Genomic DNA, 14314 nt, shown 5'->3' with positions numbered 1-14314 from the left:
CGTGTTCACGCGTGAGTCGTTCGCGAAACGTGCCTGTGCATCATGCGTTAATGAATCATTTTTATTCTTGTAATCGTTGCCTCGAGATTATTCAACCGATCGAATGGAACACCTCGTTTTTCCTCATGAATAAACAAGTACACGTCGATAGAAATTTTTTCTTCTGCGAATCGATCTTCCTCGTATCATAGCGAAAGAAATCTTTTGATAAGTCGACTCGAATACGAAGAAATTCCAACTTAGCTTCGAGATGAATTTTTATTTTATTTGTAACGTTTCTTCCTTCTCTTTTCTCTGTATGAATATTAACGACGTTTCAATTGTAAGTACATAGGCGTGTATATACTGTATAATAACGTACATATAATAACTATACTATATATGTACATAATTATCGAACTGCAGATTCATTCGAAGGTGCAGAAATGCATATAAACACGTAAAATACTTGAAATATAGTATTCGAAGGCGATATTTAGCAAGTAAAACGATTTTTCAACCGGATTTCATTACTTAAATTCTATTTATAAAAGTAGGAATTTCCATGAATGTCCGCAATTTAATAATCGTGAACGATCATGATTCAGAATAGTTTAGAACACCTGACTTCGTCTTTTTATTCTAAGCTTTACCTTGCGTCTTCTATTTTATAAAATATTTCAAGAATTTGTCTTATTTATCTTCTACTCGCGAAGCATCTCAAGAATTAAAATCGCTTACTTTGTTGAATGAGTCTGAAGATTAAGTTGTTCTCGTCTTGAGTTTCCATCGACACGAGGTCCATGCAGTACTCTCTGCAGATGTTCCTAGCGTCTAACCAATCCACCCTCTGGTTTGCGTGAGCCGGAACGTGCCCGCTATAGAAATAATTGTGCCCTCTGTAGTTGAATTCTCTCGGTCCTGCGAATTGGAAATAGAAAATTAATCCCCCGAACGAAAGACAAAGGTTTGTGAAGAGATCGGCTTTTATTAATTCTTATCAGATTTTTCCACGCGACACATAAGCGTGGTAATCTCGTACGATAAATTCTAACACTTTACGGTATCTTGACGCTTCGTTACGATCCTTTTATCAAGAAAAAAAAAAAAAAAGGAAAAGATATGAACTGATACCAAGAATGTTCTTCATACTTTTTGTCAGTTGTGTTTGATATATCAAGATTTGACTACATAGAGTTGCGGATTTTTCTTCCAGAAGAAACAGAGAAAGAGAGAGAAAAAAAAGGAAATCGTTCACGATATTCAATTATGTTTGTCGTGTATAATGTATATAAACGGCGTGGATCTGTAATCGGGGAATGTGATTATCGTCCGGTTAAATGTCAATGGTCTTACAATTTTTCACGTTACACGTTGATTATGCAGGAATGCCTCTCTCGTCGACGATTTACGACGTGCGTCTCATTATGAGAGCCTAACGTTCTGATTGCGAAAGGGTTGCTCGTATTCAACGGTAATATTACAGGCTGTTGCCTATTTCATCTATGTTCTCTCTCGAGTATCATCGATATTCTAATATTCTCAAATTAACCAATCCGTGATCTCTACGAATAATAATCAAGGATTTCTTTTCCATAGATTTACGAGTTATCGCGTCTATTGGCAAGCAGATCGACTGTAGTTAATTCGTATAATTTGTAAAATTTGATGTATAACTTTATCAATTTTATTACCACGTCTGTCATCGTTCTTCGAAGGAATTTATCATCATCGATTATTTATAATTCGCGACTCGTAAAGTTTTGCTAATCGTGTCTACATGCATAGAGCAAGAGAGGTCTGGGAAACTTGTTCGAAAACAATTTTTTCTTTTTTTTCCGCAATTTAAATATTCGCTTAAGTACATCGTTTATCTTGAATATCGCGTAGAATCCTATAATTTACCTATAAAAGTGGAAGAGCGTTGCTGAAAAAGTCACTAGACCTCGTCGAATTATTGCCAAGACTAATATCCTAAATTCTAGCTATTAAAATCGATTATGTCAGAACCTGTTATTTCAGAAGTTGCAGACACACCATAGACCAGCGCGTATGTATTATTACGTATTTACTACGCGTTTCATCGCCTGTAATGCCGCAAGGAGAGGCATGATGGATGCGCGCGAACACGGCTCCTCTTCACCGACGTGTAATCCTGTGTAATCTCATTGTTGCAAAAATAGCCGTTGAACGAGAAGAACGAAAGGGAAAGACAAGAAAAAAAAAAAGAAAGAAGAATTAACTAAATTGCACGTTCCTTCTGACATATCACGGAAAAGAAAAATCTCACGGTGAATGTCATGTGGCTAGTTTCTTCTGAATGATTCCCAAGCAGGAATCAATCGGTTGTTACATTGGGAGTCGAGGCTACGACGCGTTCCCCTTTCAGAAACGAACGATGATTCTAATACCTCTGTTAGAACGTCGATTGCCTTAACGTCGAAGTGCTGTCGTGAGTTTCGACAAGAAGTTTCTACGAGAAGATCATGATCTCAGCGACGCCGACGCGGATAGTCGAATAAACGTAGCAGCTATCCTTGAACATTTGGCATTTAACAATTCGTGGTTCCTGAGATTCTTGCTTGACCGTAGGGAACATGGATTTTTAATTGTCGATCAACTTTCGAAACGTGTAGCTTTTTCATAGAAATATAGATTTTGTATTCATTCTGGCAATGTATAGTTTCATCTATATCATGCAGTTTTTGTAAAATTATTATATTACAAACGAACGCATTCTTGAACATTTAGTATTTAGCATTTCTTGGTTCTTAAGATTCTTGTTTAGTCTCAGGGATGGCTCTTTCTATGTTTCGTGTATTCTTTTCTTTTTGGTGAAATTACTACTATTTTATTTACTATATACTATATTTATATTATATTTACTGTACTATATTTACTATATACAGGGTGGTTGGTAACTGGTGGCACAAGCGGAAAGGGGATGATTCTACGCGAAAAAAGTAGTCGAAAATATAGAATAAAAATTTATCGCGTCTCGTTATAACGGATCTCACTGTGGATCGTTGTCTCGATGGAAAAATTAAAAAAAAAAAAAAATTAAAAAAGAAATTTATTCTATATTTTCGACTTCTTTTTTCGCCTAGAATCATCCCCTTTCCGCTTGTACCACCAGTTACCAACCACCCTGTATATTGGATTATTTACTACAAAGAAGAAGAGAAGAAGCTCTGCATTCGTTCTACGGTATATCGAACGAAAGGAGACAATTATTTCCAGCGTCAGAGTATGACTAATTGGTATGTTAATTAGATGCCTTTAGAATCACCTATCTGTAATAAGCATATTTTTAAATTCATATATTTTCTCATCTCGTGACAGTTCGAAAGATGTATCATTTGTATTTACGTAATTTCAGGGAATTTCGTATAACTTAATTGAAATATTTCGATGATGAAACTTGTATTACGCGTATCGTTAATAAATTTTGAATTTCACCGAATCAATTTGCATAATTTAATAATTTGAACGTATTGCACGGATCTAAATCGATTCTAAAGAAAACTTAATTCAGCCGATGTTATTCTGCGAGAAGATTAAAAAAAACCACATGTAGAATTTCAAACGAGAGTTGCAAATCAGCAAGGAAATATCGAATTTTATCTTGCCTCGAGTTTCCCTTTTTTCACGTGATTTTCCTGCGCTACGTTGTGCGATGAATATTGCTAACAACGAACGTAAAAACAATTACGATATCGTATACGATCAAGTCTATCGTACGTTTCATAATATTCGAGAAATTATTTCCGCTATTTGTAACTCGAGTTTTCCTTCCTTTTAGTTTCCCAATGGCAATGAATTTGTTTCATCTATGAACAATCGAAAGAAACGTTCACCTTTGTACATTTTATTATCGTCTCTATCATCTTGACGAGCGTTCCGCCTACCAACACGTTTTTCCGTGTCCACGTTTAAATTCCAATTATTTCGATTGCATCGATCGATATCGATCGAATAAACAAATTTTATTAATAATTATTTGTTGATCGAGATTAACTTCTTTAGAAGACCGATAAAAGTACTTGGCATCATAATTATCGAATGCATGTAGATACGTCATCTAACAAAATTAAAAATCATTCTATATAAAATAAATTAAATTATCAGAATTTTTGATAACGAACTTATTACTTAGCCTAAAGCGATCGAAAGAATACCAACAAATACGATGATAAATATTTAACACCGACATATGTATACAGCCGCGAAAAGATGATAAAACAAAGGTTAAACAAAAGTGACATTAAACAAAGTGCATTTCACAAGTTGTATTTCCTTGTTTCTATACGATCGTGTGTTTGCGTCTGATAGACGTCTACGAGAAAAAAAATTGGTCTCCCTCTTCGTCTTTCTTCAGTTTTCTCCTATACTCGCAATTAACGATCGTTATATCACCGTTCATTAAACATTTATGCGCCTTTAGAAACACTCGCACGTTTCACCATTGTGTCAAGGAACTTCTGACGATAATCGTTTGAATCGTCCGCGCAATTCTGTTGTTTTCGAGTCTACTAACGGTGTTTCTGCAGCATCAGTTATATATAAAGAATCTATTCCTGAGAATATAAGATCGTAAAAAATGTGCTTTTCGAATCGCATACATTACATAAAATATCGTAATTCGTAATTTTAATTTCTCGTCTTCGTTCGTTACTATCGACAATAATATTCAATATTATTCAGTGTTATTAATAATTGCTTTTCGTAAACTGATGTAATAAAGGCTCTATGATCATTTTCGTTGGGAGAGTTATACAGGGTGGTCGGTAACTGGTGGTACAAGCGGAAAAAGAAGTCGAAAATATAGAATAAAAATTTTTTTTTATTTTTTTAAATTTTTTCGTCGAGACAACGATCCACAGTGAAATCCGTTATAACGAGACGCGATAAAGTGCACGCGTACCGAGCGAAAATTCAAAGTCGATTTTCTCGAAAACAAAGCCTCGAACGAAAAATTTTTATTCTATATTTTCCACTTCTTTTTTCGCGTAGAATCACTCCCTTTCCGCTTGTACCACCAGTTACCAACCACCCTGTATATCGAATTACTTCGTTCTTTCGAACGTATATATGCAATTATTGCATATGAATACAGATAGATGTAAATATATGGTTTTATTATTTATTTCAAAATGGAATTCTTAAAAAATCTCTGGTTCTGATCTCATTTTTAATATTATAAGCCTATTTTCCAAACATCTTATTCAAGATGTAATTTTTGGAATTCTGTCTCCTTTGTTACGTACTAAAAAGACCATTAGTCAAACGCAAGAAGCGGTTCGTACAACGTTTCATTCATTGTCTAAGGCTAAGCACCTTAATGCATTAACATCCTCGTCATTACCATCGTCAGTAGAATGGTAACTCGCGAAATTAATTATGACCTTTCTACGGTAAAAATGTATGTGAGAATGAATGGTGTTGCTGAGTAAAGTTGGACGTTAGTTGTTCAAAGTTAATAACTCTGAAACACAATGTTAGTTCGTATAATAGCGAATCGCAATGGTAGATTGGGAAAGATCTAATGATTGATGAACGTAATCTTTCATAGCAAGTGAAGTTAATCAGAATACTACAGCAGTATACTGTTCATACATTAAGAGAAAAATGTAAAGCCGGAACTTCGTTCTAAGGCAATAAGGCGAGAAGTGTGTGTAGTAAATAACAAATAAATAATACTATTCTAAAGAGTTTAGAATTGAAAATATCCATCGTGAGGTTTTCATGAGAACGTTGATCAAATGTTTGAATAAAAAAATTAATCGAATTAAAAGAAGCAGAAGCAGAAGATCTGGCAGGGAAATCTGGTTCCCAAATTTTTCACTATTTTTATATCTTTTTTTGATAAATCTTTAAAGTGGTAAAATTTGTAAGCTACTACAAAATATACGAATTACATTAAAAAATATGTATCGTCATCGCAGTACATGCGACTATCCGTTTAATAATAGAAAACAGATTTATCTCATTTGGTTGTCAATCATACGCAAGTAAATAGCCAATTTAGGGCGGAGAAAGCGGAATTTATTAATCGAGGGACAGTAGAAATCTGTTATTTTTTACGCCCACTTCCGCCATGACTTATCGATCATATTTGCATGCCAAGTCTTTTGTTCGACGCCAGTACGATTTACGTTGCTCTTCAAACAGGTATTTTTTTTTCTTTTATCTATGTCAAAACTTGTATCTATTTAATTTCTCTCTTTTTTATTTTTTATTTTTTTATTTTTTTTTTTTTATCAGATAACAGCAACGAAGAAGATAATATTTTCAAAAATACGAAAAAATATGTTTTAACGCAATAAATTTAAATAAAGGAGACGACATTGTACACGTTTTGTTTGTATCGAATTTTATCTTGCGTAACGTTTAGAATTCGCAATAATTGCATCAGGTCAAACACGATTCAACATAGCTATTTCAAAATAACATTTAAACGATCGGTAACATCTACGATTTCATGACACGGCTATACACGACTAACTGTGCTATTTGCCTCCTTCGGAATATTTATCCATGGGATTATAAAAAGAAAAAAAAAAAAGAAGAAGAAGAAAAATGACGAAAGAATAATACGAATGACAGCAAGAGGCTTCTTGTAAGATTTTTAAAGTGGTTCTTGACACACGAGGAACTCCAATGGAATGGAAAGCTCTCACTTTCACGTGTCACGACCTGCACGTGTTTCACGGCAGAGTCACCTAAACGTTTCCAGAAACGTATAATTTATGCCAATGAAATGGTTAATATTTACGGATCGTATTTGAGCATGACGCGCCATTTCTTGAAAAGGAGAAAAGAAAGCACGTTGGACACGCGTCGTTTTCAAATAAACGTACTTAATGAATTCGATACGAAGGATTTTATACGTATAGCGAATATTTCATATTTATGATTTTACAGTTGTTAATGAAACAGTTGAATAAATTTTGCGATTTTTCTAGAAGAAGAAAATTGACATACTGAATTTTTCCAAAAAAAAAAAAAAAACAAAACAAAAAGGTACAATATTCTTATAACAATTCTTTGTAAATGACTTTGTGAAGAAAATACGAACGAAGAAGGAAGAATTAGGAGATTAGAAAAATTAATTTTGGAAATGTTAATCAACTAAAATGCAAGTAGGATGTATAAAACAGTACTTGTAAAAAATGTATAATTGTAAAAATGCAATTTTTCAATTTTAATTTATTTATGGAGAAGGTATCACACTAAGTGGGAAATTAACTTGTCATCCAAATTTCTAATATTTTAGATTTAATATTTCAACACACTGTTAACTATGAATTAAACATTTTCATAATCTATGCGCAGTCGAATCTCATAAATAAGTGGCGAACATTGGATATAAAAGTCGTTTTGATCGAAGGTGCGAGGAAAACGAAAGCCAAGCCGCAGGTGAAACTTTTTCTTGATAATTCGACTTAATGGGTGGAGATTACTTGAGATTCGATTCGTCCAGCGACAGAGAATAACAGATTTCCTTTTTCTTCGGCTTCTTCTGCAGCTATAACCAATCGGACGTGTAACTTTGTTCGAAAATAAATTGATAAACGATGCGTGCAATACGACATTGTAATTTATCACGGTTTGCTGCTATATTATTTATTCGATCGGATACGCTGTTATTTGGGGTTGAATAAAGGTCGAATAAAGGTCAAACTTTTGTGCTCCTCGAAAATATTACGTAAATGTATAGAGTTACTGTTTTGTTATACTTTGCATAATAAAAAATAATTCTATAAAAATAGTACTTCCTTTTAAATTTATAATCTTATAATCGTTATATTCGCATCGATATAAAAATCTAACGTATCTTTAAAAATTAACGTATGCATGGAATATTAAAAATTTCAAAACTTTCGTACAAGGAGAAAAAGTACGTATGAAATATCGAAAATTTGGAAACTTTCTAGAAAAGAAATTTCTATTCGTGAAATATCTAAAATTTTGAAATTTTTGTATAAAAGGATTTGCAGCGATTAAAAAAAAGTTATTCGTTTCTTGGAAAAGTGTAAAATAACAGAAACTTTGTATCTTTGCGAGCAACTTTTAAAATAATCAGCTTCATCGACCAGGAAAAATAGAAATATCCCATGTGAATTCACCGAATTGGACATTTTACTGGAAACCAGGATCAGCGTGAAGAAAGACGTGAACTATCGTTAAAGAGCGGTCATTATACGCGGGCATAACGAGCAACAGCGAAATTATCTCTGTGGCATGTTGTTGTTTCGTTTCGCAACAATTCTTGACATTTTCATAGCGGCAGAGCATCGGCCTTTTGTGAGCTTGTCAGTTGGACAATCTTACCAGCTACGATATTACGACACCTGATTGGTCAGCCGCACTGTCATAAGATAATTTAACGACAATTTGTTAGCTGCGGACCAGTAATGTTTCATAATTTTGATTAAGAACCACTTTGATCATCAGACTCCTCGGTTGTGTTTAACGATTCAACTTTTAATTCCCAGCCCGGTTAAAGAGCATTTTATACTGTAAGGGCAATGTACAGAGACTTATAAATTAAAAATTTGTTATATTCCGTAAGAATGACAATTTCAATATAGGGGCACAATTGTCACGTGTGTTATGTCTTTTTTTTTCTCTTTTCAAAATTATTTCATACGTTTACATTGTTTTTACTTTTTGTTTTAATTAAAAATTTATGGTCGCATACAGCATCCAAAGTTATCAATAACCACTGCGAGAATAGCTTTGTTTCTTTAAAAAGAAATGTATTATACGTGTTATATTGGCTATATACTTTATAAATTTTTACTATCAAATCTACCAAATCAGCCAAAATGTCCGATTGAAGATTGTATATTCTTGGAATTATTAAAAAAATGCAAGTAACGTTAAGTTTCGTTAATTATTAATCGATATTAAATTCTCACAGCTAAATGACCTTATTGCTCGAGATGATTTCATCGATGTAGCACGTGACTCGAGTTTCTTATTGTTACTAACTTGGAAAGTGGATGCAACTGTAGATAATCGAACATTCCAGTCGAACATTATTATAATCCAACATTACGACACTGATACCTTTCACGTGATTAAATACCGTGGAAATAGGATTACTACGAAATTTCGATCGATATGATCATAAGGGAATAATAACAACCAATACTCGTCAAATTAGTCTGTTTGCAGTAAAGTATTTCTAATGTTAAATAACGTGTATTGGCAATGTTATTTAATCAACCAAGGTAACTCGACGTTTTTAACATTGTACTTGTCGCGAGGCGTATTAAAATGGTAATAAAATGGAAATTAAATAAAAATGAAAAACTCGCATTTAGTACAGAATAGAAATAAAGATATAACGAAGAATGAACATTTTTACATAATAACGATAAATATATACACGGTGCCGATATGCGTATTTTGACAATATTTAAATGTTGATACATACATAGATGCATGGATACTTTGGCTCGATAATTTGCATTATCTGTTACATCCAATCAAGAGTAAGTGTCAGTGATCATACAGATGAAAAGTTGTAGCAAATTTTATGTTCCATAAAAATTGTCAGTTGGTGAGATATAGCTGACCTCCTTGTAAATGTGTGTGTGTATATATATATATATATATAAGTAAGCAATGGAGATTGAGATGGAGAAAGTGGATTGTATATTCTCCAAACAGATTTTTCATTCGAGATAAAAAAACGAGATGTACATTCCACTTTCGTTCCTGCTGGTTATCTTTGAAACAGATTACTAGGAACAGTAAAACATAAATTTCTATATGACATTGAAAGATCATTTCAATGAGTAAAATCTGCGTGATAAATCATATATTTTTTTTCTATAAATCATTATTTAATATTCTCTTGCTAAGTAATAACTGTGAATGACAATAAGTAATAATGTTCGGTTGTTATTAACTATCACGAAACTTACGTTATTATTGTTATATTTTTGTCAATAAATAGGAAGCACATAAAGCAGATAGGCCTCAAGTTCCAACCATAAAAATATACAAATATACAGGGTGGTTGGTAACTGGTGGTACAAGCGGAAAGGGGGTGATTCTACGCGAAAAAAGAAGTCGAAAATATAGAATAAAAATTTTTCGTTCGGGGCTTTGTTTTCGAGAAAATCGACTTTGAATTTTCGCTCGGTACGCGTGCACTTTATCGCGTCTCGTTATAACGGATCTCACTGTAGATCGTTGTCTCGATTGACGTTATTTTTTTAATTTTTTTAATTTTTAAATTTTTATTCTATATTTTCGACTTCTTTTTTCGCGTAGAATCACCTCCTTTCCGCTTGTACCACCAGTTACCAACCACCCTGTATAATTGCATATAAAACACGCAATTTATAAAAGTTTCCTAAAATTTTTCCCATCAAGTGATTTAGGATAATGTATAAATTGTAAAAAACGGATTACCGGTAGCTGATGTTACACAGTTTTGCATTGAACAAATAATTTGCGGGAAACTAGTCAAAACAAAGCCGACGAAACATCCTGTTCAAGATTATGCAACTAGTCCGTCGCGTCGGCTTTGTTGACCCCGAATCGGTGTCTCTCCCTTAACTTCGTTTCGTTACACGTCCTCTCGCTAATTATCGCGGCGCGATTGCGAGACGTCTGCTGGTTTCTTGATTTTGTATCCTAACCGTGAGAAAGTGCATCGAACGCAAACGAAAGGAGACGAAACGCTACTCTCGCATTGTACGATCCGTTAACGAGTTACCAACCAATTACAGACTCGCCTGCGCTAGACCTTGTCTGAATAAAGTCCAAATGATTCTAAATAATTTCAAATAAGGAAAATGTACCTAAATTATGAGAAAATCTTTACAGACCAATAACTTATGAATTTTTAGGATATCTATACTTTTATGAAGGATTATTTATAAAGAGAATGAAATTTGCTACGTACATACATATCCTAAAAGTTGCATTAAAAATGACGATTCGAAGTTAACTCATTACGGATTAAGTAGTGAAATAGCGAATAAAAAAATATATAAACGTAATATTAATGTACAGTAATGGATTTGAAAATCTGAAGGTGCACAAATTTTCACGCTTGAAAATGAAATATTGTGTTAACGTAACGTTGGTCTTTAATGAATTAAGATAAAAATATGTAAATAACAAGTATTTGTTATTGTATTGTGTGTATACGTCTAATATATTAGTAAATTTGTATTTGTATTATATTCAAATCTCAAATGAAAGCAAGTATTAATTACATGTAGACAAATATGGTTAGGTTAACCTTTAGGTGGATGTACATAGCGTTAAAATAAAAAAAGAAATTTAATTATCCAGGTATTATAATCAGAAGAGAATAATCTGATATACACGTGTTTGCACAATAGACGAATGCTGTTTTAGGTTGAAAAATATACGATCGTGAGATTGCGCGAGAGTTTTGTCGGCATGTATCGGGCCGGTTTAACCTCAATTTCTTTTAGTTGCCGGAGAACGTGCCGGGGCATCTAAATGCCCCGGATTCACGGAAGAGGATTGTGTTTTGTCCGTCGTTAACATTGTCGCGGATATGTTTTGAAATCGTGATCAGAAATGTTAAACTTTCAGACAATGATCAATACAATTAAAATGAAATTGTATGATGTCCAAAGAGTTTTTTTAGCTTGTCATTCGGAATTTAGAATTTTTCTTTATTTCCATTCCTTTTCTAGTACATTTACAGTTTGTTTGACGAATAAATTGACTTTTACGTCATGTTTTAGTAGTTTCATTTTAAAATTTGACTTATAATTAGAAACTAAGCTTCAAAGAGATTTATTCGTACGAAATATCAAGAAAAAATATGATCCTAGCGTTTTAACTACAAAGAGAGCCGAAAGTTCAAAACGAAAAATTTACTCACGGTTTGCACATTTCTGCGGTACAGGAAGAGACAGGAATCTTCCTGGTCTGTTGCTTTGTGGCCGAATTTCGTTTATTGCTGGTTGGGCGTACACTAACGCCGCGAAGAATAACACGGCCAGCGGCGCCAACATCATCTGAGAAACAAATTAAAAATTGAAAAAAATAATAAATTAAACAAAGATTAATATACACTGTCTATAAAATTACTTTTAAGAAATATAATTATACTTGTATTTTCATTTTAATTTACTCATTGAAAACGCTAATTAAAAAACTACAATCGAAATAATTTGGAATATAATTTTGGAAACAAGGGGGACGATATCATCTATATAAATAATAAATAACATAACAGACAAAGATTAAAGAAATCTATTACAAAATGACGAGAAGTGTTCCAAAATTACATATTTCATAAAGTAATTCAAACCCTTTAATTTTTTATGCAAATCGAAATCGGAATCTCTTAACACATACTACATGCTACTTCGGCAGAAACATCTTCGTATACATCAATGACAACAGGATGATCTATCGCACCATCTTTCAATTCAGCATTCGAGCCAACCAGCATCAATATGATCCTATAAGATCGAAGGAGCGAAGCGATGGAAAGTTAATTATAATTTTAAAACATCTTGTCATAGACATATGCAATTGTTCACATCGTGACCAAAAACAGGTGAGAGTTTTGTTGGTTAAAAGTGACACGAAGATAAGGTCGTAATTCCGTATATACCTATTAATACCTATGTTTAGTTTCTATAAGTCAACAAAGAGAGTTTCACTCGGGGAGTGCCAATTTTTGCACGTGACTTTTTTACGGATAGATAGTAGTATCGCCACTGTCTTACGTGCCAACTGTTACATGTAGTGATCCGGTAATTGGCGGGGACTTTTTCGTTGTAAGCCTGGCTAACGACCGAACGTTCCCTTGTACGGTCGAACGTAATGATTTTCGACGCGTCGAGAGTAGCTTCATCGCTTCCTCCAAGAAAAATGAGATAACGCGTGAAGCAAGAATCCTCTTATGTAATAGGGGATAAAAGAAATTGCACAATTGATGTAAAATTCGCAAAAAGCGAATTGAAGACTGTACTTTGTATACGATTCTTGTAGTTCATATTGCGATGGATCATTTAGAAACTAGATAAAGGAAAACATTAAATTTTTATAGAGATATTCTTAGATATCAGTTCTTCCCGTTTATTTTTTTGGCTTTAACAAAGTGACGCATAATTAAATGCATATAATTCATTAATTTATATATCTAGCTTATCATAAGACTCTGTTATATTTTTTTTCATTGTTGTACTAATACTATTAATGTTAATATTAATAGTAAATATTAAAGAGAGACTAAATTTTCTTTTTATCATTATTTATGAATGATTTTGATCAGTGATCTTTATCATTTAACAGAACAATAATAAATTAATATATAATAATAAATTAAATTGAACAATAATAAATAAATTATATGTTATAGTACTCACTGATAAATTTTGGATAAAAAATAAAAAGTACGAAACTTTCTTGTTTGTATCAAAGATGTAAACCACAAAGCAACCATATACTCGTTTCTAACTAAATAATATTAATTATCAGATCTGTTACCTTTTTCCTTTTTATCGTTATTACATTTTTCCAGAAGAGTATATAGTCTAGACACAATGAAAAATCTTCATTCATTCATAAAAATTTATTTCCTTAAATGTTACTTTCAAATGTACCAATGCTTTACTAACTACAATAAATTTAGAATTTCTCCTTTTAAATGTCATCAAGAAATCTTGCATTTTTATTTCACTTTAATTTTACTTTAAAAACATTAAACACTTAAAATGTTATTATTCAAAAAGACCTTATTTTTGTCTATGCAAACGTTTCAAGCAACTTCCATAAAAACCCAATCGAACAAGAACTTACAACCTATACACGAAACCATTACCATCCTCATTGAATTAATTTATCGGTAGTATTCGTCACGCAGAAGCGTGCATTATTCAAGCCTGCGAGACTCTACGAGATGTAGGTATATACATACATACATATATACATATATTACATATTCAGTTTGTTGCACTTTTTCTATTTTTATTTTTCCCCGCTTTCGTTTAGCACTTTGCGATTGGTATTCCGTAGATGACTTTAAAAAAATCGTGAGAACTGGAATTCCAAAAAATGAAAGGAAAATAAAACGATACGAGCTCACGCACAGGTATACGTATACTTTTTTTTCTTTTCCTTTTCTGATCATTTCGAAACACTCACCTTGTCTCACTTGTCTTTCTTTTTCCGGTTTATTTCTCGGATTAAAACGAGATGGACGACGAGATCGACGATTAAAGAAACGTGCTCACTGATAGGGTTATGAAGAGACAGGCACCTTCACCGTCGATTATATAGAAATAGTCCCCACCATCTCGTAGATTCATCCCACCCT

General features: G+C 32.9%; 1 protein-coding gene across 1 annotated transcript in view; it reads right to left on the bottom strand.

The window, feature by feature from the left end:
- LOC126864054 (uncharacterized) overlaps positions 1 to 14287 on the bottom strand; it is a 17893-nt gene extending 3606 nt beyond the window's left edge. The window contains exons 1-3 of the mRNA XM_050614983.1: positions 14143 to 14287; positions 11867 to 12002; positions 721 to 900 (exon numbers count right to left, since the gene is read on the bottom strand). Coding sequence (XP_050470940.1) covers positions 721 to 900; positions 11867 to 12002 — 316 coding nt within the window. The 5' untranslated portion in view covers positions 14143 to 14287. The remainder of the gene's footprint in view (positions 1 to 720; positions 901 to 11866; positions 12003 to 14142) is intronic.
- Between the last annotated feature and the right edge of the window lie 27 nt (positions 14288 to 14314).

This window comes from Bombus huntii, chromosome 3 (genome assembly GCF_024542735.1).
Source record: "Bombus huntii isolate Logan2020A chromosome 3, iyBomHunt1.1, whole genome shotgun sequence".
Taxonomy (NCBI): domain Eukaryota; kingdom Metazoa; phylum Arthropoda; class Insecta; order Hymenoptera; family Apidae; genus Bombus; species Bombus huntii.
This window is presented reverse-complemented; position numbering and strand designations above follow the sequence as displayed.